A 27,171-nucleotide genomic window follows, 5' to 3' on the forward strand; every position below is an offset into this window, starting at 1 on the left:
GTGGTTGGGGTAGGGGGACCTGGGCCTCCCTACTCTACCAGGTCCCAACCCATGGCTCTGATAGTGGCGAATGGATTCACTATAAGTTTAGCAGGGATCCGTCTGAAACATGCTGCCTTTGTCCCGGTTCCACAACCAGATCAATGTCTAGTTCCCCGGGCTACTTACTACCCTGTTTTCCAGCACTGCCATCCACAGGTCTCCTGGGCTCCATCTCCTCTTGGGCGTCCATGGGCAGGAGGGTATCTGCCTGAGTCTCAGTGCACCTGGCTTCCAGGGTATGGGGCTCTAGCAGCTCCTGGGAGGGAGCCTGCAATGTGCGTCCTCCTTCCTCGATGGTCAGGGCAGACTGAGCTGGTGCTGGTACACCCTATCATAGGCTGACAGGCCTATAATTAATCAGGTCATCCAATTTACCCTTTTTAAAAATTGGCACAACATTAGCTTTCTTCCAGTCAATCCCAGTGCTCCAAGACTTATTGAAAATCATCAACAATCCAGCAAGCTCCTCAGCCAGTTCTCGTAAAACTCTTGGATGCAAGTTATCTGTATCTGCTGATTTTAAAATGTCGAACTTTAGTACCTTTTGTTTAACATCCTCCAGAGAGACTAGTGAAATGGAAGAAGTGTTATCACCATATGATGAGACTACATCCTCTCTTTTTACCCAAATACAGAAGAGAAACATTTATTGATCGCTTCTGCCTTTTCTGTATTATTACTGATAATTCTACCATTTCCATCTCGTAATGGACCAATACCATTGTCAGGATTCTTTTTATTTCTAATATATTTTAAAAACTCCTTCATATATTTAAAAACCCTGCTGGTCATAGATTTCTCTTTGTGTGCCTAGGCCTTCCTTATCAGTTTTCTATAATTCCTAGCTTCTGATTTATACTCATTATATCTGCTTCCCTTTTCTTCTATTATATATATATACACACACACACATACATTTACAGCTACCTTCACTTCCCCTCTAAACCATATTATTTTTTTAAGCAGCACAGCCTACTCCCTCAGTTATAGAACTGTGTCTTTCTGGGCATCTAGTAAAGTGTTCTTAAATATTTCCCAAAAGCATTCATATTTTTCTGATTAAATTCTTCCTCTGATTTAATTCAGACAGAGTGGGTGGAATAGTTCATATCCCTGAGACAGGGGGTATAAGTGGTTAAAATAAAATTCAATCTATAGTTTGATCATATGGAGTAACATTGCTGCTATAGGGACTTTCCTTAAGAGGACAGCATGCTCAGGCTCATGCTCTAATACTTTCCCCCAAGTTTTAGAAAACGGGCCAAACTATATGTCCCTCTTTGATTTTCAGATGAAATGTGACCTCCTCTCTCAGTTACATGAAATAACAATAGGCACATATGAAAATTGTGTAGCTCAGAATTGTCCACATGGCCAAATTCAACAAATTAGCAGCCAAAAATCTTAATCAGATATTTAATCTTTCAACCATGTAAGTGAGATTTTGTGTTTACAGTGGCAATGGGCCAGTTTAACCTCAGAAAAGAGAGATTGCTAGCCCCGTCCTTGAAGCTGCAAAGCCTGAGAGAAGTGTCTCTCTGCTAATCAGGTCCATCTGACCTGCGGCTCACATGAAGGCTGTCATCATTGCCACTTGCTGCTATGTGCTGGCTTATTCTCTAGATTTGTTTTAAGCTTTGAGAAACAGGAGCAATTGTCTCTTTGTCTTCAGCTACGGTGTTAAAAATTGCCCAGTTCATCCAAGGATAATAAAAAAACAGAAAAATATAAAGCACTGATGATACCACAGCATACGTTTACACGTAATTCAATACATTATTGATGAACTCCTACTGTACCCAACTACTGAATGTTATATGCCAAATTCTGGATCACCATGCCATGGTGTCTCAAAGAGATGCACAGACACACTGCAAAAACAGAGTAAATATACATCCATATTCTGTCCCTCAGTCTCCTGTTCCTCACATGCATGTGCACATGTGCTATTTCTGCCAGGAACATGACCAATTTGCAAAGGCCCAATGTGTAAGGACTCTCCGTGTCTGTGTGTGTGTAAACATGCAGACCATTGCCATGACCCCCAAGAGCACAGTCCACAGCCCCCTCTTTTGCTGAGGGTCTGCACAGTAGCATCTCTATGGGTTTGAAAGTTTGTGAGGTGTTCAGATAATACAGTAATGGGCCATAGAAATAGCTGGCTGGCTGGATCAATTTAGAGGAGTCAAAGGTGGGACAACTAACTTTGGTTGGGTGAAGTTTTCTGGCAAATGCCTGTGCACAACACTTGCTGGAATTTGGTATCCAATTTGACTTCCATAATCCACTTGGAAATACACATTTCCCCCAGAACAATACTTTGCTATTTGGACTGTCTCTGCAGGGATTGAGAAGGAAAAAGTCAATGGGCTACAATGGGAGAGCTCTTCAAGCAGGGTTGAGGGGAGAAGAAGCTGGCACTTTCCTGGCAATGGCTCTAGCACCCTACTGCATCTCTTCCTTCAGCAGTTAAAGCAGCAGCTGCTAAGTAGCTTGGGGGAGACACAGGAGCACTGCCTGTTTCTCCTTGGCCATGTGGGATCTTTTGAGGTCACTTACCATGAAGGGCTTCAGAACTGCTGCTTCCTGTCATTCCAGAGCCACTTACAGGAAGCTGCCACTGGTTCTGCTGCTGATGTCAACAGCATCTGCTTCCTGAAGAAGGACATAGGAGAGAAGGTTAATGAAAATTCTATCATTTAAAAATGAAATTAAGAAAAGGCAAAGGTTGGTAAATGATTGTAAGCAACCCTTCAGGTTTATAACAGTGAGTGTCATCTTGGTAGGTGGTAAGGGGCAGGGTAAGAAAATGATACCCACACACTTTAATTGCAGCTGGTGGTCAATTTATGATCAGAAGCAGGAGGTACAATAGTTCTTATAGTATTTATCCTAGCAGTGTCACTGCGGCTACTATTTTTACCCTCATAAATTAGAGATGATCTCATACCAGATCACTGGATCCAAAACTTCCTGAACTTTAGGAAAGTGTAATTCTCATCAAGATGCAAATGCTATGGCTTGGGCCCTTTTTATAATTTGCCCAAAGTATAAATCTGAACAGCCTTCTGCTTTGGGAAATCTTGAATTGTGATTTGAATTTTGATCTGAACTTTATGACTTGGGCCTGTCTCTTGATCAAATATCTAATCATTTAAAAATATTTTTATGCAAGCACAGCCTTCTTGGCACAAATACAGTCAGAACCAAAGATTAGTGTTAGCCAGTCCATATTTCTAATGATGAAATGTCAGTTCACAGCTGTGCAGTGGGCAGTTTTTCTGGTTCCCATGCAACAAATAGATGCTGGGATATGTGTTTAAAATGCCCACACTCAGTGTAACCATGGAGAGGCCAGAACACTATACACTGTATCTGTATTAGGGTTTTATACTGCTGCACAACACTGTGGTATCCAGGCTACTTCCACACAAAATCAATAGCAATAGTAAAGTCCCTAGTGGACTTCAGGGAATCTCTGGCTATTCTGCTTCTTTCAGGTGTACCTCTGCCTGAGGTGTTCTTACATTTTAGGAAGGCTGTATATACAGCTCCTATCTTGCTGCTCTGACACAACTCTTATGATTTCTGTGTAAACCATACTACTCCACAGTCCTCCAAAAACGCAAATGTTTCCTATGTTCTTAATTGCTGCAATTTTGTTGCATTTGTTGTTCACAGGAGTATGATTAATGTCATAACAGGTCTGTGGACATTCTTTACTTTACCTTGACAGTGGAACAACAGTGGTGACAAAGAACAGGTTAAGACATAATGGACCTCTCGTTTGCAAGGAATTACCTAAGAGTGCTTATAAAGATATCAGCCTTGTTATTCAATTATTATGTAATCTTATTCATCGTTATTACCATCTGGGTCCTTATATTTCATTTTAGAACTGTGAGAAACATAGCCTCTGAGTAAACCCATATTAAACACATACACTGTATACATAACTAACTCCCCATGCAATGAGAACAAAGATACACAGAATGTTAATTATGGGAATGTCAGAGGTCAAACAGAATGTTGTCTTGCCCTGCCCAATTGCTGATGGGAAGCTAAAAGATGATTAGTTCATTTTCATAGCAATGCTATTGGTTAAAATTAGAGATGGTCCAAAAGCACAACATTTGGAACTAGATTTCACACATCATAAAATCTAGGTTTGTTCAGATACAGAGTTTTGGTTTGATCCACTACAGAATCAAGAGCCAGCTTCCTGTGGAATATGGAGCTTTAAAAACTGTGACAACTGTTTGTGATTAGCACACATTTAAGATCTAGAACATTCTGGGTGGCAGTTTTCAAAAGATTTGTCAATTGGAAAGAGTTGCAGCTGGAGTTAGAAACGGACCCAAAGAATGAATGGGACAGATACAATTTGTAAATAAGGACCTATTCACTGCTCTATTTTTATTCACTTTTGTTGTCATTTTGCTTCTTGTTGTATTCATCCAATTAAAGTTGCTGGAGTCAGTTTAAAAGGTCTGATCAGTTTATTTGGATTTTGAAGACATAATGTTGTGCATTTCATCTGTGAGATTTTTTCTTAATCCATGTACAAAAATGGTGATTGGTTGAATTATTGTCTATGACACAATTCCAGCACCCATCTAACCTACTGGTCCTATCTGCCCTTGAAATCAAGCTGTATGTTTAAAAATTACATATAAATCTCCCCACTCCCTATTCTTCTGCTTTTGTGTATTTAGCAAACAGATGGTTAAAAAAATTAACATGAAATGGGATAGGCCCTAAGGGCCATATCCAAAGCCCAGGATACAAGGTATTTCTCAATAATTACTTCAGACTCTGTTTCCTTCTGTTTGTCTGTTTTGTGTCTCTATCTAAATGATAAGAACATCCGCAGTTACATTAGATTACTAACATGATCCCCGGAATTGCAATCAGACAGGGCAGGACAGGGCTGCTGTGTGAAGCCCTATTGAATTCATTCCCTGTCCAGTTTGCCTGCACAGATCTGGCCTTACATGGGGTATCATCCTCATGGTAAATGGCAAAGGCTAACCACTAATTGCTCTCAGTAAGTGTGTGTACAGAGCCTAGCACAATGGGGCCCTGATCTTGTCTGAAGGCCTTAGGTGCTACTGTAATATAATAATAGCAAGCAGTCATTTTGAATGATAGTATTTTATGTGCTATTTACTACAGATGCCATATTTCAGAAGCTTCAAGTGACTATTGGGATGAGTGGTTACAACAATTCTATTTCACCAAAAATTCCGTGGTTTGTAAATGTGTTTTTATTCTAATACAGAATGAAAATGAGACTGTTCTCATGAAAAAACATGAGGGAGAAATCCATCCCAGAACAGCCAAAAGCCTGCTAGTTATCAAGTCACTATTCAACTCATCAATGAATAACGCACCTGGGATGTGGGACACCAAATTTCAAGTCCCTGCTCTGAATCAGGCAGAGAGTGCCTTACTACCAAACTATTGGGTCTCTCTCTCTCTCTCTCTGTGTCCAGAAATTCCATCCTGGAGCTGAGAAACCTTTATAATGAAATTTTTGATGGAACAGCATTTTAAAAAAAATTCATCTAATTATCTTGACTGGCTCTTGTTACAAATTTTGCATCAGTAAAGCCATATGACTAGCACTGCCATCTAGCCACCTTTCATCCCATGGGTAACATCCCTTTGATAACGACGACAACTTACATGGGATATATGAGAAGTATTTCATATATTTTGCAGTCCTTGAACATGATTTAACAGCAAGAAACAGTAGAATCACGTGATCAGCCAGTTTTCTGTGGACCACCAGAAAGTGGTACATGGACCATTCTTTGAGAACTGCTGATATATAATATACTGTAGTGAGAGTAAAGATAGGCAGATCTGCCTATCTAGATTCTTATGTAGTGCCCATCAACATGATGCTTATATCTGAAGTCTTCCCAAAACAAATATATAAACACACATAGGCTAAATAGGTTTGAGTACGAGAAACCTCTGTATGGATCAGTATTTTCTTTAATTCAGTGACAATCCTTTGATTCAGTTGCTCTGTGACTAATAATATCTCTTGTTTTCATTGCCGCCAAACAAAGCAGCAGTAGCTCTAAAGATTTTTTTGAGAATAAGCTGGTTCCGGACCCAGGCAATCGTCCTTTGAGGTTTACGTCACCCTCTGGTGTTTAGCCCATCAAAATATAGCCTGCTTCAAAGAAATGACACAGCCTCCAGGATGGCAAAGAGCACGCACTGGGAGGGAGTTTTTGGATTTCTGACTGCTTCATGGGACACATCCTTGCCTCATAGAGATTCAAGTTTACCAGAAGTCCTTGGGTTATTTTTTTTTTCATTTCCCCTGATACCCAATAGATTATAACAGGGCTTGGCAATGTCACTATAAGGAGGGTTTCTACTATAAGCTGCCTTTTAAGGAGTTTATGGATTTTTTTTTTTTAAGATTGAAACTTGACATAAAAGTACTTGGGACAGAAATGTTACTTTCTTTTTATGTTGCACTGCGCACAATACATATTTCTCCCTCATTTCAGATGCTTTATTGGTCATGACTCTGGATAAAAACAAGTATCTTTATTAAAACAAAACAAAAACCAACTATTGGGCCAGATTCTCAGGTGGTATAAATCAGCATGTATCCATTAAAGTACATGGAGCTACACTAGTTTATGCCAGCAGAGTATCTGGTTCTAATGCAGGAATTGGCAACCTTTGGCACGCGGCCCACCAGGGTAAGCCCCTGGCGGGCCGGGCCAGTTTGTTTACCTGCTGCATCTGCAGGTTCGGCTGATCGCAGCTCCCACTGGCCGCAGTTCGCCGTCCCAGGACAATAGGGGCTGCAAGAAGCGACGGCCAGCACATCCCTCGGCCCGCAGCCTCCCGCTTCCACCGCTTCCCGCAGCCTCCATTAGCCTGGAGTGGTGAACCACGGCCAGTGGGAGCCGCGATCGGCCGAACGTGCGAACATGGCAGGTAAACAAACCGGCCCAGCCCGCCAGGGGGATTACCCTGGTGGGCCATGTGTCAAAGGTTGCCAATCCCTGTTCTAATGCTTTTTAAAAGGAGTGTGGCATGGCCCACTGGTCTAGGTAGACAGAAATTGCAACTCATTGCAGCAGTGAATCAAAAATGCTGAATCAAATGTTCCTTTCTTTCCTTCTTGAATGTTCAGAATCCTCATTGCTTTCCTTTCTAGATGAAAAGGTTTAAAATAGGAGACTCTGTTTTGCCTGACAATCTTATGCTTCACTGGGAATCTTCTCTGGTAACATAAAAAGAAGGAATCAAAGAGTGAGAATGACTGCATTTTCTTTAAGAACCTTGCAGTACTCTACCTTGCAAGTGACTGATCAAGGGATAGTCATGACTCACCTCAGCATCTCATTAATTGCAAATCATTCACATCCTCATAGACTTTAAGGTCAGAAGGGACCATCATGATCATCTAGTCCAGTAGTTCTCAAACTTTTGTACTGGTGACCCCTTTCACATAGCAAGCCTCTGAGTGCAACCCCCCTTATAAATTTAAAAAAACGTTTTTATATATTTAACACCATTATAAATGCTGGATGGAAAGCGGGGTTTGGGGTGGAGGCTGACAGCTCACGACCCCCCATGTAATAACCTTACAACCCCCTGAGGGGTCCCCACCCCCAGTTTGAGAATCCCTGATCTAGTCTGACCTCGTGCACATTGCAGGCCACAGAGCGTCACCCACCCACTCCTGTAATAGACCCGTAACCTCTGGCTGAGTTACTGAAGTCCTCAAATCATGATTTAAAGACTTGAAGTTACAGAGAATCTACCATTTATGCTAGTTTAAACTTTCAAGTGAACTGTGCCCCATGCTGCAGAGGAAGGTGAAAAACCCCCAAGGTCTCTGCCAATCTGACCTGGGGGAAAATTCCTTCCTTACCCCAAATATCGCATTCGGACACTCAGCATGTGGGCAAGACCTACCTGACAGACACCCTAAGAAAAAATTCTTTGTAGTGACTCATAGCCCTCCCCATCTAGTGTCCTTTCACCAGCTGTTGAAGATATTTGCTACTAGCAGTTGCAGATCGGCTGCATGCTATTGCAGGCAGTCTCATCATACCATCCCCTCCATAAACGTATCAAGCTCAGTCTTGAAGCCAGTTAATTTTTTTGACCCAATTGCTCCCTTGGAAGGCTGTTCCAGAACTTCACTCCTCTGATGGTTAGAAACCTTAGTCTAATTTCAAACTTAAACTTGTTGATGGTCAGTTTATATCCTAATGGAAAATTTTGCCTGTGTGCCATAATTCCATTCTGCTAGCCTGTGCATTCTCCTTCTTTAGTCTTGTTTTCTATATTCAAACAATTCAATTAACCCTAGACACCCGCCTTCTGGATGTCTTGGGATAAGTAAATTTAAATAAATGTAAAAGGCTATGTAAGCTGGGAGGATGTTAACTATTTCAAAGATTTCATCTTGTCTTTATTAGCAATGTTTATTTGCATTGATTTGGGAGAGACTGTGTTGTATGAATCTGATCGTTGCCTGTGATTGGGGAATGATTGTTGGTTTAAGTCTAAAGGGATTGCTTGATGTTTGGTGAGAAAACAGAGTCATTCTTGCAGTCTCTTCCACTACTGATATAAAAAGAAGACCAATTAAGCGATAGTTGCCCAGAGTCATCTTCAACTTATTCAACCAGTTCTTTGGTATGTGCTTGTTTTTCCTAGAAGGAAATTTTGTTTGGTTTTTGAGTTGATCATTTCCCTCCATTCCTGGCCAGGGATGTTCACTACCTTCACCCCCTGCTCTTGCCCTTCTGTAAATCTAATAAAACCTGAGTTAAACACACTAAGACAGGAGAATGATAACTTGGAGTGCTTTAAATGAGAGACGTATTACATGACTTTAGCATCCATGTGGTCCTCAGCAGAAACACCAATAGAATAAAAGTTCTTCATGTGTTGAGAAATCAACTTTTTCACTAGTCTAGACAAGGTGCAAAAGTTTATATTAAGATTTGACACCATGTTAAAGCACTTTTAGAACAAAATGTAGTTTTCACTAGGAAAGTGCTGAGAAGGTTTCAAATCTCACTGTAGAGAGAGCCTGATTTGATGCCATAAACATAAAAGCAAAACCTGAAATATAACAGATTTATATAATTCTGCAGTGGATTTTCAGTAAAAATGGGGCAAACTCAGTGAAGTTGGCAGGCTAGCAAGCTTCACAACCTTTGTGTCAAACATTAGGGGCTTCATCAAATGAAAGTGAGTTTTGCAAATTCTTCCTCCCTCCCCAATAATTAAACCACGTTTATCTTCATCGAAATTCAATTAAAAACATATTATTCAACCTGAGCTACACAGATATGGAAGAAAACATCAAAAGATAAAGTTATCTGCAGCTTGTTCTATGCAATAAATAGGACCTGACCAGCCATTTTAGAAACAGGACAGCTGCTAGGTTGCATTACAAATGAATGTGCCACCCACAGAAAATACTGAAAAACGCATTCAATTAAGAATCACCCATTCCCTGTTAAATAATAAAAATAATTATCCTACAATAGTGATAGTATTTGTTACCAACCATGGTCCTGCTGTTACCTAATTATTTTAAATGAATGCATTTTTACTGACCCATAGTTCTTTGTGGTTATAGCTAGAAAAGGCCCCTGGTATTTGTCAGAGAAGTTCCTAATTGGTTCCTCTGTACTTAGTGTGCCTATTGTTAATCTATCTTGCTAAAAGCTGAGGGCTAACACATTTGGTTAACCCACGAGAGGTTTGTACTCCCCTGAAGAAATGTAAAGAGAACTATTCTGTTTGAATGCTAATTATTAATATTCCTGTTTGCCCCAAAAGAGCGTAAACCAAGCCATCAAGGAAAATGGGAGACAAATTAATAGTGTGGGTGTAGTGGGGGACACAGTTGCTGGAAAAAATACAAGAGAAGCTTTGAATTATTTAATTAAGAACTTACTGAACTGTTCTGCTGCACAAGGAGGCTCCTCAGTCCAAAGTTAATTATTTCTCTACATATTCAATGGGATCCTGATACAGGAGAAAAAACAAGCTACTTTCACCATCCAAGAGTGATGACTTAAATTGTAATGTGCCAGCTACAGGCAGGGCCAGATTAAGGCATCGGCACTGTAGACCTGTGCCCAAGCCTCCAGCTCGTGGAGTCATCTGACAAGAGTAGAATATCATCTTTGATTTAAAAATAAAATTATGTTCCTAGGCTTCATGGATACAAAGAAAATATAACCCAAATATAACAGATGCAGTGACGTCTGCCTGAGTCTGAAAACAGCATGACACAATAGCTCTGAAATAGAATTGCCCAATTCATCTTAACTCTGAAACTTGCGACTGTTCTAAAGAGGAGGTGGGACCACAACAAGGTCATGGGGTAATAGCAGAGCCCTTGTGGGGAGTGCTAAGGGCCCTGATTGCCTTAATTTGACGCTGGAGATGGGAAAATTCAAACTGCTCTCATCAGGTAGGAGCAGCTTATTTTTTTTGCTAATAAGCTAAACAGGATTTTGAAAGCCTTGGGAGAATGACAAAATTACCCACAATTTTCCTGACAATCAAAACAAGATCTGTACCTGTCATCTATTTCCCAGAAACTCAGACATCACTAGACTGAAACAGTGGATGAAACATGCCAGGTGTATAAAGCCAACCTCCATAATAGTTTGAACAATGTATCATGTCACTGACATGGCACACTATCTTCAGCCCTTATCAAGAAGAAAGATGCTCATTGATTATAGTTCTAGTTCTTCTGGAAGATAGAAAACTGTATTTATATTGCCAAAGGCTTTCAAACACAGCAATATTGTTTTCAGTGGTGCCTAGCAAGTACCTATGGAAGAAGAAGACGACAAAGAAAACCAACGAGCAGTGACAACCATCTCTGACTGCTAGTCTGTAGGTCGGTAGTGAAAGGCATGACTCTCGCTTCAACCATCTCAGAGCCTGCATGATGAAGGCCTGATATAGTCTGGGAATGTCAACAGAAATAACATGATATCTTGAAAGAACATCCACTGAAAATGCAGGAGGAACATAACTGTCACTGAGATATTTGTTTAAATGAGACTCTCAGATGTTTGCAAAAGTGTTAACTCCCTGTGTTTCTTTCCTTGTGGCAATTTTGCTGGAAGATGAACGGAGTTTATAAGTGACCTGGTAGGGGGTCAGTACTAGCAGGCCAAGCTGTCCTTGCACCAAACAGAGGGATGAGTATGGTGCTGCTGATTTCACAAGCCTGACTACTGTTTTCGCTCTCAGAACTCCATAGTGAATTATTGATTTTTAGATAACACCATAGGAATGATGCTCTACTTCTGCTTTTGTGACACGTTTTTTCGACAGCATGGCAAGAATCAACCTTGCCTGCCATTCATTTGAGTCTCAGTGGGAGTGATCATATGTAGATTCCCTCTGTGTGAGTGGGCTTTATCATGAACAGGCCAGGTAACAGGCATAGCCATTAGAGTAATAATGTTAGCCGGGCTCCTTTCATTTCCACAGCTTTAGCTCGATCTAGTGCAATACAGGCAGCGAAGGAAGGTATTGGTGGTGGGTATAATCTTTTCCATCTCTTTTTCCAGTGAGCACCCAGTGAGTAACAAATGGATTATTACATTAAACATGAGTCTCACTCTAATAGTCCACATACATTTCAACCTCAGTTGGCATGCCAGGTAGGTGGAATGAATAAGTTCAGTTCCATACATATAGAGATAGCAGGTTACTATGTTTGAAATTCACTCCAAGGATGTGTGAGAGGAAAGTTCTGGCCTCAGTAAAGAAAGTGTCATTAAAAACGTAGAGCCAAATTATCGATGCAATCAATGAATATTTGCTTGCTTATGCCAACAGTGAATTTACAATTGAACTTAGTTGCCAACCTATTTACTAATATACTTCAACAAGGCAATCCTGAAAAATACCCTCTATACTATGGCGCCAAACCTGCCAGTAGACTGGGAAATGTCTGCATCCTATATGAAATGGCACTACTTAGACTGCTTCATTATAAATGGGGGGAGGGAAGGGGAATCCCCAGGGAGTTGCAAATAATAAATAACTATTCTTGCTGTTACATAATAGTAGAATAAAAATGAGGCATAAAGTAGGGGACTAAGTATCTAATTTCCAGCAGCAGCCTTCCTTCCCCTTCTCTCCTACTCTCCCTGGGGACAGCAGTGCAGGAAGGCTAGGCACAGTGTTAATGCTACAGCTAGCAATGTCTGCTGTGGCTCAGAATGAGGCGGCCTGGCTCCTTGGCTGTGTTTGTTGTTGTTCGTACGGCTCAGGAACTTGGCAGGAGCAAAGCAGCCAGTTCCCACTTTTAGTCCCACAGTCAGGAAAGTCTCACAGCCTGTGGAGGAGACAGACTGACTGAAAAAGCCCAGCCAGCTCCACTGTAGATAAGTTAATGTACACAGAAGGGACGTAAATTACCACGACCCTCAGCAGCAGGACATTGGCCAGGGCCTGTCAGAAAGAGGACAAACGTCGGCAGGCTGCGTGTCTCCCTGACATTTACCTCTAGATAGAGCAGCCTTACTGCCCTACAAGGAAGGACCTCTTGGAGCCAGGGTTTCCTTGAAAACAGCTGCCTGTCCCTGACACCTACGAGCTAATGCAGTTTTAATCAGGGGAATTAGCTAAGGGCGGTGGACTGTTTTCCCAAACCATTTGCATGGGGGCAGCGGTTTTTCTTTCCCTTTGTGACTCTATTGACAGTTCCATTATGTTTCTTTATCTGGACTAAATTTTTCCTTTTCTCCTCTCCCCTCCCCAGAGAATAAAACATCTTATCTCCACCCACCAAGCCCCGACGACACCATTCTTTCTGTTTGCATAGTGACATCACATTCCAGTGCTCCTCACGTCCCAGAAATAACTGAAACCATAAAGCAAACAGGAAAAAGACCCTGATGCATGCCCTGCTGTTGCTGTCTTATGAATTGCAGCCATATATTTCTGATGCAAGAGGCACATCTAAATATATAACACACTACTAATAATGTTCTGACCTGCTATAGCGCTTTCCGTCCGAGGCTCACAAAGTGCTATACAAACATTAACACCTTGAGCCTTCTGTGGCTCCATATTAATACTCTCCATTTTACAAATGGATGAAAGTGAAATACTGTGAGTTAATGAAGGGAACAGAATGGGACTGTGGCTCTAACCACTAAGCTACACCTCCTGCTTATATAATTTTCATAATCTTGAGGCATGGAGCTAGATTCATAGCAAGGAATAATGGGCAGAGAATAACGGGAAAAATCTATATAAGGCCACCATTTGTTACATTGAATAGTGCCTTGTAACACACACAGTCCCATGGATTTAAATAGCACTAATTGTGCAGTAAGGTATTATTCACCACCGTGGCAGTATTGAACCCACAGAGATTTCATTACTAATTATTATTATTATTTATTGTAAGCTCCATGGCTAAAAGGCTTAGGGGATGGAGGTCTGCTCAGGGAGTGGACTCTGGTTTGGGAATAGGATTTAAGATCAACAAAGAGAGGGCTGAAGGATCTGTTCTAGTGACCAGGAGCTCTATCCCAGGGAGCAGGCAGGCAGTCTGCCCAAAGGTTCTGTGGTGCTCTGGGATCTTCACCTGCAGATTCTGAACCATCTGTGGAGTGATTCCCTGGGACTGGACCACCCTGACCCAGTGGTTGTAGCACACATCTGACTTCACAATGTGGCTTGATGGACCAGCTGCAGCGGTCCTGATCTGAGGGAAAGGGACCAGGTTGCTGCAAATTGGAGCAGAACTGGCTGGTGAAGACTTCATTGAACTGGAGCAGATTGGCAGAGGACAGCCATCCTCTGACATCGTGACTATCATAGAGTCTAATTGGCTCCATGTGTGGGGTCTTAGATGGGTGGGGTTTCTTGTATAACTAAGTTCTGAACCTCAACAAGCTGAACAATTAATACATTGGCCACACTCCTGATACACTGACTAAGTTTTGCTCCTTTGAGTGTATGTAAATATATACCTTTGGTTATTTTGTTTCTTTTGTTTAGTTTTTTTCCATTTTCCCCCAAATAAAAAGGTATTTGTGGTTCCGTGTTCCCACAGTCTTCTGCATTCCTGTCAGAGAGGAAGAACCACCTGGAAAGCTGACTGGGAACATTCTATTTTAATTTCCTAGAACTGGAAATAAGAGTACAGCTCTGGGTAGGGCTCAAGCCATCGTTCTGATTCTAGAAAAGGACCTACAGACACCGGGATCCTGGTCCTTGTTGCTGCCATTGGCACCTGGCAGAAGGATTTTATTATTAATTAGTAATTATTATTATTATCAATATTAATAATGTTTGTTAGTGCCTAGGAGCCCAAGTCATGGACCATGACCTCATTGTGCTAGGAGCTGTACAAAAGCCTAACAAAAAGATAGTCCTTGCCTGAAAGAGCTTAAGTCTAAAATAAGAGACAAGACAGGAATGGGAGCACAATGGGAAAACAATGAGACAACATACACCAATGTCCCCTTAGAGGTGGGGTCGCCAAGCAAATTCTTGTAACTCTACCCTGCCCTGGAAGCTGAGCCTGCACTCACATGGCTCTAGAATCCAGGGAGCACAAAAGTAGTCTACAGTGGAATTGTGCCAAACTCAGGAGTCCGGACCACAATATTCAATAGATACTACTGTAAGAAGGGACCAGGTCTTCCTGTGGTGTGTTCATAGTGCAGTAAGGCACTTATCCTGCAGTAGAACTTTGGGCAGTAGTGCAAGACAAATAACAAACAATAATAATAGTTATGTGTTCTGTTTCTCTGCAGTTTCTCAAAGCTCTCTTTTCACCATTTAAAGATATATTTTTCAAAATCAGCCAACTCACTGCCGTACCATTGCATAATACTAGCACACTTTCTAGGCTAATGTATGTTCTCATCTCTTTCAGGACGAAACACCCTCCCCATTTTCCTCCAAAATGCATTCACGATTCTGGCACTGAGAATCTTTATCTTTATATGTTGTTTTGAGCACACCCACTGCTTCCTGACTTTAAATAGTTATGGGCTAGATAGAGGTTTACTGGCATCAGCTGGTGGTTTCCTTAAAGCTGCTTTAAATCATGATTTAGAATCAATGAACATGACATGACTTTGTGTCAGTTGGACAGAGAGTAGAGTGTAATGTCCCAAAATGGAGTCTATTTCTAGTCAGTTGTGGGGCCAGCAGGGTATAGTGACTGGGGTTACTCTGTACCGTAAACCCCAGGGCCCGTACCATGGCCAGTGTACAACGTCTCAGAGACAAGCATTGTCAGTGCTTCAGCAGCTAGGCCTTGAAGGCACTGTCCCTGGTGGGTCCCCATAACCACTTAGGCACACGTGGCTAAGACAAAGATGTTCACTAGGGCTGGCAGGATTGGAGTTGCTGGTTTCCAGGCCAGCCTCAGTTAGTGTCTTTCATTGGGGACCCATCTGCACTGGCTCCCTGCCTAGCCACTCCTGCTTCCCCATAAATCCCACACAGATCTGCGCCCAGCTGTAATGTCCGGCACTCACAGCTTGTTCTGCATGCGGCTCTGCTCACAGTTCCTCAGGCTTCTTTCCAGCTCACTACTGCCATGTGGCTCCCATTGTCAAACAGAACTCAGCTGCTTCCTGGTTCAGGCCCTTTCCCCTTACCTGACCAGGAGAAAGGGAAGTGCAGGGGGAAGGGGCTGATAGGAAAAGTAGTCCCCGCTTATCCAGGAGGAAGGGGATATACAGTGGGGAGGGGACTGATGGGAGTTGTAGTCCCCTGTTTTCTAGTTCCATCACAAGGGGAAGGATTGGCATTAGGATCCCTGGATCTGAACCTGCCTCTGTGGTTTTGGTTCTGGAGGTGGACAGTGTTTTGATTCTAATGTGGGTGTGACTGAAATCTCACAAGACCTCCTAATCTTATAAGATTTTTCCCAGAATGGTGGAAATCTTATGATAAAAGTTGACTTTCTGATATTTCTTTCAAAATCTCCAAAAAACAGCTCATGAGGACTGGGTGCCATTGACATCAAACCAGAACTGGAACTCTTACATTAATTCAAATCCTGAACTCTCACCTCTGAAACCAGATCCAAACACCATCTTCAGTCCAGCTCTGATTTCCAGATATGGAGAGAAGGAATGGTGGTACACTATAGATTCCTTTTAATCCTTGATGAGCCAGGTATATGTTAAATATACTTTGTGCTTCTAAAGCAACTGGGTCCCTAGAGGCGTCATCCCTCCACTCTCCAGTGCATTGAAGCAGAACTAGGGCACGATCATGAACGCCGCCCTGCATTTTTTTGTGATCTGTGTTTTCTTTTGTTCACACCCCTGCAATGCATATCACTTCAAAATGCTTATCTCCCTTTGTTTCAAATATGTCCTGTGTTGTGACTCACCACTGTAATGCCCAGTAGTATGTAACATATCAGAGCTCTCCTGAAAGGAGGACTCCCAAGTTTTATCTTCTGTGACTTATACCTTCTGACAACATGGCTGTCTCCTCTGTAGCTTCAAAGTGCCCAGTGAAGTTGCTCCAGATTTGTGGGACAGAGTCTGCTGCTTTATTGGTGTAAATCCAGATTAGCTCAATTGAGCAGAATTTGACCCACAAAAGAGGAGAGGGATTTGGGGGGAGCCCTGGATTCATAAAAATGTTTACTCAAGCTTGCACAACTGCTCTCTGGCTTCTTTCATTCATGTGCCCCCTTCTCCCTACCTAGCACTTTGAATAAGCGTCCAGAGACTTGCAATCTTATCCAGACCTATGCAAATCTCTTTGAAGGGATGGATTAAGGCAGGAACCTTGGGATCCAGGCCAAGAAGTCTCAGCAGAACAGCAAGTCTGTGAGAAACCAAGATTCTATCCAGGGGAGCTGGCAGGGGAAAATGAAAGAGCCCATCACGGGGAGGGTGATAGGAAGGAAGAGTCTGTCTGGAGAAGGAGGGATTCACTGGGGATGATCTGAAGGAGGAGGATGAAAGAGACTGGGGAAGGAAGGGAGGGATGTGGGAAGGCAAAATGTTGGTAGATCCAGCTCCCAATTTTTCTTAAACCACAGCTGCCTTATTGATCTGGAAACTGAGCTGCAAATCTTGTAAGAACAGGAGGTTTTTTGGAAAACTTCTGGTACACACTGATAGACTATCCTGCCATTGTAGTACAGATTGTATTAAAGAAGAAATGCACAAGAGGAGACATGATGAAAGCGTACAAAATAATGAATGGTACAGAAGAAGATCACTAACGTCTATTCACCCTGTCCCATAGTACAAGGACACGGGAATATTCTATTAAAGTGAAAGGTGGCACATTTTAAAACAAAACAACACTCTTAATCTGGGGAACTCATTGCCACAAGATGTCATTGAGACCAAGAGCATAGAAGGTTGGAACAAACAATTTTATGCATATAAATCGTGAATATACAGAGTTATGATACTAGAGATTAAAATTTTTTGAAAGAGTATATTGGAAGAGCTATAAATTCATATGCTTCAGGGTATAAACCGACCTCTCACTAATGGGGACAAAGAATAAAACTCTCCCTGTTGGTGTTTCTTACAGTATCTTCTGAAACAGCTAGTAGTGGCCACTGCTAGAGACAGACAGGGTACTGAGCTAGACAGGCACTTGGTCTGATCTGGTATAGCAATTCGTTTCTTCTTACAGTACTATAATTCCACTTCTGGTTGAAAATGGGTTATGGAGAGCTATCTGAAAACTACGTAAATTAGCAACTCATCAGAACTTCACTAACGGGTTGGTTTGAGTTTTAGGTCAGACTGAGATTAACATCCATAGGCACATAAGCAATTATCACAATTATTACAAATCTCAGGAGAGAGCCCAAGACTAAATAAGTCTAGAATCTCAGACCTGTATGAAGACGTCTCCATGGAAGCTACCCATACTGTACCCGTCCTGTGATAAACAGAGACCTGTGGTTTGAGCACTGTCAGTTTGTTTCTGCCTTCCATGGGCACTAAATAATTCATTTAAAGTGGTAAAGAGGAGGTGGTTTGGGGTTTTTTTTAGAGCTGGAACATGCTGATCCCATGGAATCAACACATTCCACAGACTGTGATGATTCCATCAAAACTTTGATGGAAACTGGGTAGGCTCGTGACAGTGATTGCACCTTTGTGCTGGAAATTCTTCAGTGTCGATGTTTCGTTCTCATACAGAATTAAACAAAATGTTGACAACCCAGAATTTTTTGTGAAATGGAAATTTCGGATTTTTTTTGTGAGGGGAGAAGTGAAGGTTGATTTTTTATTTTATCTGAGCTGGTTTATCCCTCTGTTTGATTTTTTTGCTTACCGAAACCAAACAAACCAAGAGAGATTAAACCATTTTACAGAATAATCATATTCTGAGTTTTGGGCCAGATTCTCTTCTCACACACACTAGAGGAAATCAGAAATGATATTGGCTTTAAAGGAGATGCTCATGATTTATATTGGCTTAAGTAATCTTAGAATTAAGCCTGATGTAGATAGGCTGATATAAGAGAAAGAAAAATCAGACCCTTAGAAGTACCTTAAACTGCTTCTAAGTATTTTTTTGGGAGAGGGGAGAAAATTAAATTTTGAATCCCCCCCCCTTTTTTTTTTACAAAATTAGAAAACAAAACACCACAAAGAATCCTTAATGGATATTGCTGGTTAAATTTCAAATTCTAGAAAATGTGTATGGCTGAGTTGTAAACTACAGCCATGGAAACCGATTTGAAGAAAGTAGGAGCCCACCCAAACCTTTGCCAAAAACTCAAACAATTTTCTGAGGTTTGGAAACCTCTGAATAATGTTTTTTTTCCTGTTGTCTTTAACTTTCTTGCATCTCTTCACTTCCTGGATCCAACTGGGGCCAGAAATGGAAGTGCAAAGATCACACGTGAGAGGCTGTTCTCTCATGTATATTTCCAGTCCGATCATAAGCAGGAAGGACCAGAAGTCCCTTGTGAAAGCCTAATCAGATAACATTTCAAGGCCAGCCCAAGAACTCTGATTGATTTGTATAAGGTACAGGAGTGGGGTTAATCACGTGCTGATGCAAGCATGACTGTTGTATCAGGAATAGCAGCACAACAGTAATGCGGGGGGAAAGCGACAAGTTATTTCCAATTGCTTTTTTAAATGTTCAAATTGTTTGTTTTAGAACCATTTTTCTCGTTAATGTTTAACCTTTTGCCTTTCCAAAGCAATGTTCATGTTATCAGCTCCATTACTGAAGGACACAGATAGAATAAAACTCCTATCTCAAATGTGAATAAATAACAGAAGCAGAAATTAATTGAATGAGACTAACTCACTCACACACCTTTTAAGGTTTTCTTTACTTACTAATGTAAGCAAATGGTGTAAGCATGTCCCTTTTTGTCCCATGCACTGCAGAGAAAGAAGGTCAGCCAGAAACGACCTCTTGTGTTGCATATGCGCTCAAGTTCCATTAGGAAGGCTTTTGTCCTGAAATCCAGCTACCGTAGGAAGCAAACAAGTGTAAAAATTTACAACATGAAGAAACAAACCTACCTATGTAGGGAACATGCTTGTTAATCAGAGGAACTCTCTCTGCTAAGGATGAGCTATGGAAAGGCTTTCATTAGACCACACTGTGGTCTAATGAATGACAACTGTGGTTTTTGACTGATGTTGGGAGCCATCTGATAAGAATCCTTGGGAGAAAAACAACTACTTTTGAGGAATGCATGACCAATGCATCAATTATTTAATTAAGCCAAACAAATCCTATGCAAATCAGTTTATCTCAGATGTTTGGGGGACAACAAAATCTTTCAGGTAAATAGGGGTTTGGACAATCAGGAGAGTGATTGGGCACATGAGTCATGTTGAGCGGCATTAGCTAAAATCTGATAAGAAAGTTTCAGTGTGACAGTTTGGCCAAACAAGGCTGTACTGTAAAGCCAAAAGGGTGATAGTTTCCAGCTTAAAGAGTTGTTATTGTTTCATAAAGGAGATACAAAGAGAGAAGAGGGGAAAAAATACTGGCAGATAAGGATACTGTAGTGAGGAGAACAACAGGAATTAGTACCTTTGTGTGGTTCATAAATGTACATACTTTAAGTTGTATGTAAAAGACCAAATATTCAATGACTATGCCTTAATTTTAATTAAATTAATGATTCACTGGATTCCAGAGGCTAAGAAAAAAGGCTCCATCTTGTTACGTTTCAAAGCATGACTCCTTATATGTATATCTTAACAAAACAATAGAATGTAACCAATGATTACTCTGCAACTGAGAAGGAAGTGTTATTTTCATATAGGCTCTACTAACTATATCTGCAAAAAGAAAAGGAGTACTTGTGGCACCTTAGAGACTAACCAATTTATTTGAGCATGAGCTTTCATGAGCTACAGCTCAGCTCACGAAAGCTCATGCTCAAATAAATTGGTTAGTCTCTAAGGTGCCACAAGTACTCCTTTTCTTTTTGTGAATACAGACTAACACGGCTGTTACTCTGAAACCTAATTATATCTGGTTTTCCTAAAGATTTAAGTGGAGCTCTGTTTAATGAATCAATCCTAAAATACAGTGGTTGCTGAAGGCCTGATTCTATCACACAGTCGGTAACACTTATTGCCCCAAGTAGTCCCACTGAAGTCGATGGAACTTCTTGGGTGATGACATACTACTCAACTTGATTAAAAGCGGAACATCAGACTCCAAGGTTCTTTCAGTTTTAGTGGGAACAGAAAGGATTCAGACATTCCTAACAGGTCTCTTTGTAGAAATTCTATTGGTCAATGTCTACATGATTGACCTCTGAATGTCTGTATCAGCTTTTGCATGTACATTGACTCACTGAATAGCCAGGAAAGCTAGCTGCAAGATTTGTTCTCAGTTCTGCAGTTTTGCTAACCTTTAAATGAGATTTACATAAGGGAATCCCCAACTAGCACAGGGCATGTCAGGGAGGTGGCTGGATCATGCTGATGATCACTGCTGTAACTTATGCAGAGTGTCGACCTGGGCTCTGGCTCTCACTACGATCAAAGGAATACAAAGAGGACCTAAGCTAGTCTTTGCACAGGTCCTGTGTCAAGTGCAGCTCAACTAGATCCATGGATCTGGGCCACTGTCTCCACCAATGTAAAATTAAAGCCTAGTCAGGTAAGATTTTAAAGGCACAGCTTACTCAACTTTAAAGGGAGTGTGGCCATTGGACAGTAGATTGCTTTTAAAGTGAATGGAAATAATGCAGAATGGCACAGAGTTTGAATGAGTTTTATAGTTTTTAATAGTGATTATTATTTTCCTATGAGACTCATTTTACTTGACCTTTCACCCTGTGCATTGCAGACGAAATCAGACAGTCTGAATCCAGCTTTGATGCTGAAGCTTCATAGTCTATGATTGAAAGTGAAAATGGTTGTCATAACAAACAAACATGCATCTTTTTCAGGAGACAAACATTGGCAGAGAGACAGATGAATTGGTCTACATCTTTCATTCAGAAGTTTAATTTTCAGGCAGCACTAGTACAGAGCATCAGAAACCTCTCACAAATTCAAATGACACAAATTCTCAGATGAAACCAGAACCATTTCTGCAGAGATACAAAATATAGCATTGTAACTGACAGGACACTTACCTCCCCCATCCATTACCCAGAAAAAAACTTATCAAGAGAATGGTTCCAAGAGCAGACAATATCTCTCACTGGTGGACAGCACTGTCAAGCCTGACTTAATAAAAATACTCTTTCCAGAAGGCCTGCCTATAGCACTTCTCATTCTGACTAGGAAATTCAGTATTTCATTGCATACTGTGAATCCCAGACAGCAACAGCTTTTAATCCCTTTCCTTCCAAGAACTGCTATTCCATTTTCTAGTCCAAGAACCAAAAACATAATTTCTCATTGAATAACCTCTAGTGTGTGAAGAATAGGGCACTAGGTTCATATAGGATGCTGTTGTCCAAGTCACTGTCTATCACACTTTTCTGCTCTATTTTCACTTTTCCCATGCAATATCACATCATCTCATGTGTTACATTTGTTTCTGATTACAGGCTGTGTATAATAGCCCAGCACAATGCCTTACAGAATGCCATGGCTTCATGCCATGGGAAAAGACATTCGTAATTTTTATGACCCCTGTGCAGCAATGATGCGTTTTTTTAAACAGAAGAACATGTAAAGGAATTATTTTGTAGCAATGTTAGGCATCATTACTCACAGCAGACATACACATTTGAACTCATTAAGGCTTTGCTTTGGTATTTCAGAGCATATGCTGTGAATGCCTCATTTTTCCAACTCCACCGATATAAAAAACTCTAGAAAATAGGAAGGAGTAGGCCATAAACATCTTAATCTCCAGTCTTGGGGCCAGATTCTGTACTCGGTGGAAATCCAGAGTGAATCTGAAGTCACTGTAGTTTTCTTGGTTGACATGGCAAAAGAAACAATGGGGGAATAGGAACAATGGTTCTAGGGAAAGGCAGGGTTTGGAGTAGGTTGTTTATTTCAGATGGACTGAACAAAGCTTATTTTCTCCAAGCAAACGGGTACTTACTCACATGGCCAGCCTGCACTGAAGCCTGTGCTGTCGCATCTTCACTATTTTTAGCATGGTACTAGATTAAAGCCTGCCGGAGCAGCAAATCAGACCTCCGATTGCTGTGTACACATAGCCTCTGTCCACACTGATATTGCACCTATAGAGATTAGCTCTGTAGACGGTCACACAGCAGTTAGCTGCTTCCAAGCAGTCTACTCCAAATGGGCAGGATGGGCTCTAGGCTCCAGCAAAGCAAGCACGTGCGTGGGGCGGCACAATTCCAGGGGCGGCATTCCGGCCACCCCCCTTTTTTTTTTCTCTGCTTGGGCAGTTGCGCTCTTGGAGCTTGGGGCAGCAATGTTTTTGCTTGGGGCGGCAAAAAACCTAGAGCTGGCCCTGCAAATGCGTCATTGAGTAATGCCCTGGTGCAAAGCTTGTCTACATTTTTTGACTGTAGACATTTCCTGCCAAAAAATGGGGCTTCACTGGAAACAAGTTTTTATTCCACAAGAAAACAGAGTTTGGTGAAAATATTCCATTTTTTCCATTTGTTTTAGGGTTCAAAAATTGAAACATTTTCAATTTATTTTTTTCCTTTTCACCCCATCTTTTCTTTTTCTTTCTTTCTTTTTTCTTTTTCTTTATTTTTGGCCACTGACTGCAATAGAATGAATGTTTAGGTCCATCCCCTTTTTTTCTATCTTTCTTTTTCTCTGTTGCTGCTCTGTAATTTTCAAAACCGTCTAAACATTGGAAGAGTCAGAAAGAAGGGGAAGGGGGGGAAAAGTGAATGCTACTCATTTTATTTCACCTAGTGGCAATAAGGGGAAAAAGGGGGGTGACAGGTAGAAAAGGAGAAAAGAAAAAATGGAAATGTTATTAAAAATTTGTGAAAAAATGAAAAACTAATATATGGTTCTATTTTGAATTCTGTGACACAGAAACAACTTCAACATTTCAGAAAAAAATCTGTAATTGTTTTTTCACCATTTTTGACCCTTCGGAGGCGTATCTTACAAAATGTAACTATGAAAGAAAGGCTGATGTGAATTAGACATGTTGGGTCAAATTCACTTTTGATGTAACTCCATTGATGTTAGGGAAGAATTTGTTTTATGAGAGGTCATTCCTTATTTTATGTTTTAAAGGATATAAGAGAAGAATCTAATCGCCTTCTATGATGAGATTACTGGTTCTGTGGATGAAGGGAAAGCAGTGGATGTATTGTTTCTTGACTTTAGCAAAGCTTTTGACACGGTCTCCCACAGTATTCTTGTCAGCAAGTTAAAGAAGTATGGGCTGGATGAATGCACTATAAGGTGGGTAGAAAGTTGGCTAGATTGTCGGGCTCAGTGGGTAGTGATCAATGGCTCCATGGTGCAAGTGCTAGAGGAGCCAACTAGGGGGGGAGCTTTTCTTGACCTGCTGCTCACAAACCGGGAAGAATTAGCGGGGGAAGCAAAAGTGGATGGGAATCTGGGAGGCAGTGACCATGAATTGGTCGAGTTCAGGATCCTGATACAGGGAAGAAAGGTAAGCAGCAGGATACGGACCCTGGACTTCAGGAAAGCAGACTTCGACTCCCTCAGGGAACAGATGGGTAAGATCCCCTGGGGGACTAACATGAAGGGGAAAGGAGTCCTGGAGAGCTGGCTGTGTTTCAAGGAATCCCTGTTGAGGTTACAGGGACAAACCATCCCGATGTGTCGAAAGAATAGTAAATATGGCAGGCGACCAGCTTGGCTTAACAGTGAAATCCTAGCGGATCTTAAACATAAAAAAGAAGCTTACAAGAAGTGGAAGGTTGGACATATGACCAGGGAAGAGTATAAAAATATTGCTTGGGCATGTAGGAATGAAATCAGGAGGGCCAAATCGCACCTGGAGCTGCAGCTAGCAAGAGATGTCAAGAGTAACAAGAAGGGTTTCTTCAGGTATGTTGGCAACAAGAAGAAAGCCAAGGAAAGTGTGGGCCCCTTAATGAATGAGGGAGGCAACCTAGTGACAGAGAATGTGGAAAAAGCTCATGTACTCAATGCTTTTTTTGTCTCTGTCTTCACGAACAAGGTCAGCTCCCAGACTGCTGCGCTGGGCATCACAACATGGGGAATAGATGGCCAGCCCTCTGTAGAGAAAGAGGTGGTTAGGGACTATTTAGAAAAGCTGGACGTGCACAAGTCCATGGGGTCGGACGAGTTGCATCCGAGAGTGCTAAAGGAATTGGCGGCTGTGATTGCAGAGCCATTGGCCATTATTTTTGAAAACTTGTGGCGAACGGGGGAAGTCCCGGATGACTGGAAAAAGGCTAATGTAGTGCCAATCTTTAAAAAAGGGAAGAAGGAGGATCCTGGGAACTACAGGCCAGTCAGCCTCACCTCAGTCCCCGGAAAAATCATGGAGCAGGTCCTCAAAGAATCAATCCTGAAGCACTTACATGAGAGGAAAGTGATCAGGAACAGGCAGCATGGATTCACCAAGGGAAGGTCATACCTGACTAATCTAATCGCCTTCTATGATGAGATTACTGGTTCTGTGGATGAAGGGAAAGCAGTGGATGTATTGTTTCTTGACTTTAGCAAAGCTTTTGACACGGTCTCCCACAGTATTCTTGTCAGCAAGTTAAAGAAGTATGGGCTGGATGAATGCACTATAAGGTGGGTAGAAAGTTGGCTAGATTGTCGGGCTCAACGGGTAGTGATCAATGGCTCCATGTCTAGTTGGCAGCCGGTGTCAAGTGGAGTACCCCAGGGGTCGGTCCTGGGGCCGGTTTTGTTCAATATCTTCATAAATGATCTGGAGGATGGTGTGGATTGCACTCTCAGCAAATTTGCGGATGATACTAAACTGGGAGGAGTGGTTGATATGCTGGAGGGCAGGCATAGGATACAGAGGGACCTAGACAAATTGGAGGATTGGGCCAAAAGAAATCTGATGAGGTTCAATAAGGATAAGTTCAGGGTCCTGCACTTAGGATGGAAGAACCCAATGCACAGCTACAGACTAGGGACCGAATGGCTAGGCAGCAGTTCTGCGGAAAAGGACCTAGGGGTGACAGTGGACGAGAAGCTGGATATGAGTCAGCAGTGTGCCCTTCTTGCCAAGAAGGCCAATGGCATTTTGGGATGTATAAGTAGGGGCACAGCGAGCAGATTGAGGGACGTGATCGTCCCCCTCTATTCGACATTGGTGAGGCCTCATCTGGAGTACTGTGTCCAGTTTTGGGCCCCACACTACAAGAAGGATGTGGATAAATTAGAGAGAGTCCAGCAAAGCGCAACAAAAATGATTAGGGGTCTGGAACACATGACTTATGAGGAGAGGCTGAGGGAACTGGGATTGTTTAGTCTGCAGAAGAGAAGAATGAGGGGGGATTTGATAGCTGCTTTTAACTACCTGAGAGGTGGTTCCAGAGAGGATGGTTCTAGACTATTCTCAGTGGTAGAAGAGGACAGGACAAGGAGTAATGGTCTCAAGTTGCAGTGGGGGAGGTTTAGGTTGGATATTAGGAAAAACTTTTTCACTAGGAGGGTGGTGAAACACTGGAATGCGTTACCTAGGGAGGTGGTAGAATCTCCTTCCTTAGAAGTTTTTAAGGTCAGGCTTGACAAAGCCCTGGCTGGGATGATTTAATTGGGGATTGGTCCTGCTTTGAGCAGGGGGTTGGACTAGATGACCTCCTGAGGTCCCTTCCAACCCTGATATTCTATGATTCTATGATTCTAAGAACAAGAAAGGGAGAAAGATGACTAGTTTTATCCATGTGATGATGGAAAGTTTTGGTAGGATGGGTGAAGCCTTCTCTATCAATGTTTCACTGATTTTCTCCTTTGACCTCTGGCTTGGACTAGAGAAATTTAGGGAGAAGAGTCATTCACAGACAACCCATTCTCTGCACAAAATTGACATGCCAATTGCATTACCCACCCTTGGCCTCCTACACATCATGATGATCATCATCATCATGGACTGACATATGCACACACAAATACATGAAATAGTACTATAATCCTTTTTGTAACCTTGTAATAAAGAAAATCTGCTCAGCCTGAGAGTCAAGGTTTTGTAGGGCTAAGTGCTAGAGAAAATGTGCATGAATCGATAAGAACAAGCCTAACAGTAAGTCTACCTTCTAAGACAAGTTCTGGTTTAATGTCGCCTCACAAAATGTGTTGCTTTGGACAAGGACTTGGGGGTTATAGTGGATCACAAATTGAATAGGAGTAAAAATAGGATGCAGTTGTGAAACAGGCTAATATTCTGGGGTGAATGAACAGGTGTGTCATATGTGAGACAGGGGAGGTAATTGTCCCTCTCTTCTCGGCACTGGTGAGGCCTCAGCTGGAGTATTGAAAGGATTGAAAGGAAGGGGTTTTTCTACAAGCAGTCTGACAAAGCTGCATTCCCTGTGCTAAGCCTCACACAGTTAGTGCAGTTTGTTGAGACAAATAATATTAAGATACAATCATTGCCTCTTGCGGACTGAAAAAATGAAAATACTGGATTAGATCCCACCTCCTGGCTTCATGGTTGTCAAGAATAGGATCTATTAGTCTTTAAAAGAAATAATAATAATTCAAAGTAGCC

General features: G+C 41.7%; 1 protein-coding gene across 1 annotated transcript in view; it reads right to left on the reverse strand.

Annotated features, from left to right (window-relative positions):
• LOC311515700 (uncharacterized protein) overlaps positions 1 to 27,171 on the reverse strand; it is a 148,960-nt gene that overhangs the window by 28,838 nt on the left and 92,951 nt on the right. The window contains exon 2 of the mRNA XM_084618942.1: positions 2,602 to 2,697. Coding sequence (XP_084475068.1) covers positions 2,602 to 2,635 — 34 coding nt within the window. The 5' untranslated portion in view covers positions 2,636 to 2,697. The remainder of the gene's footprint in view (positions 1 to 2,601; positions 2,698 to 27,171) is intronic.

The sequence above is a fragment of the Lepidochelys olivacea genome (genome assembly GCF_965140295.1).
Source record: "Lepidochelys olivacea isolate rLepOli2 genome assembly, chromosome: 2".
NCBI lineage: Eukaryota > Metazoa > Chordata > Testudines > Cheloniidae > Lepidochelys > Lepidochelys olivacea.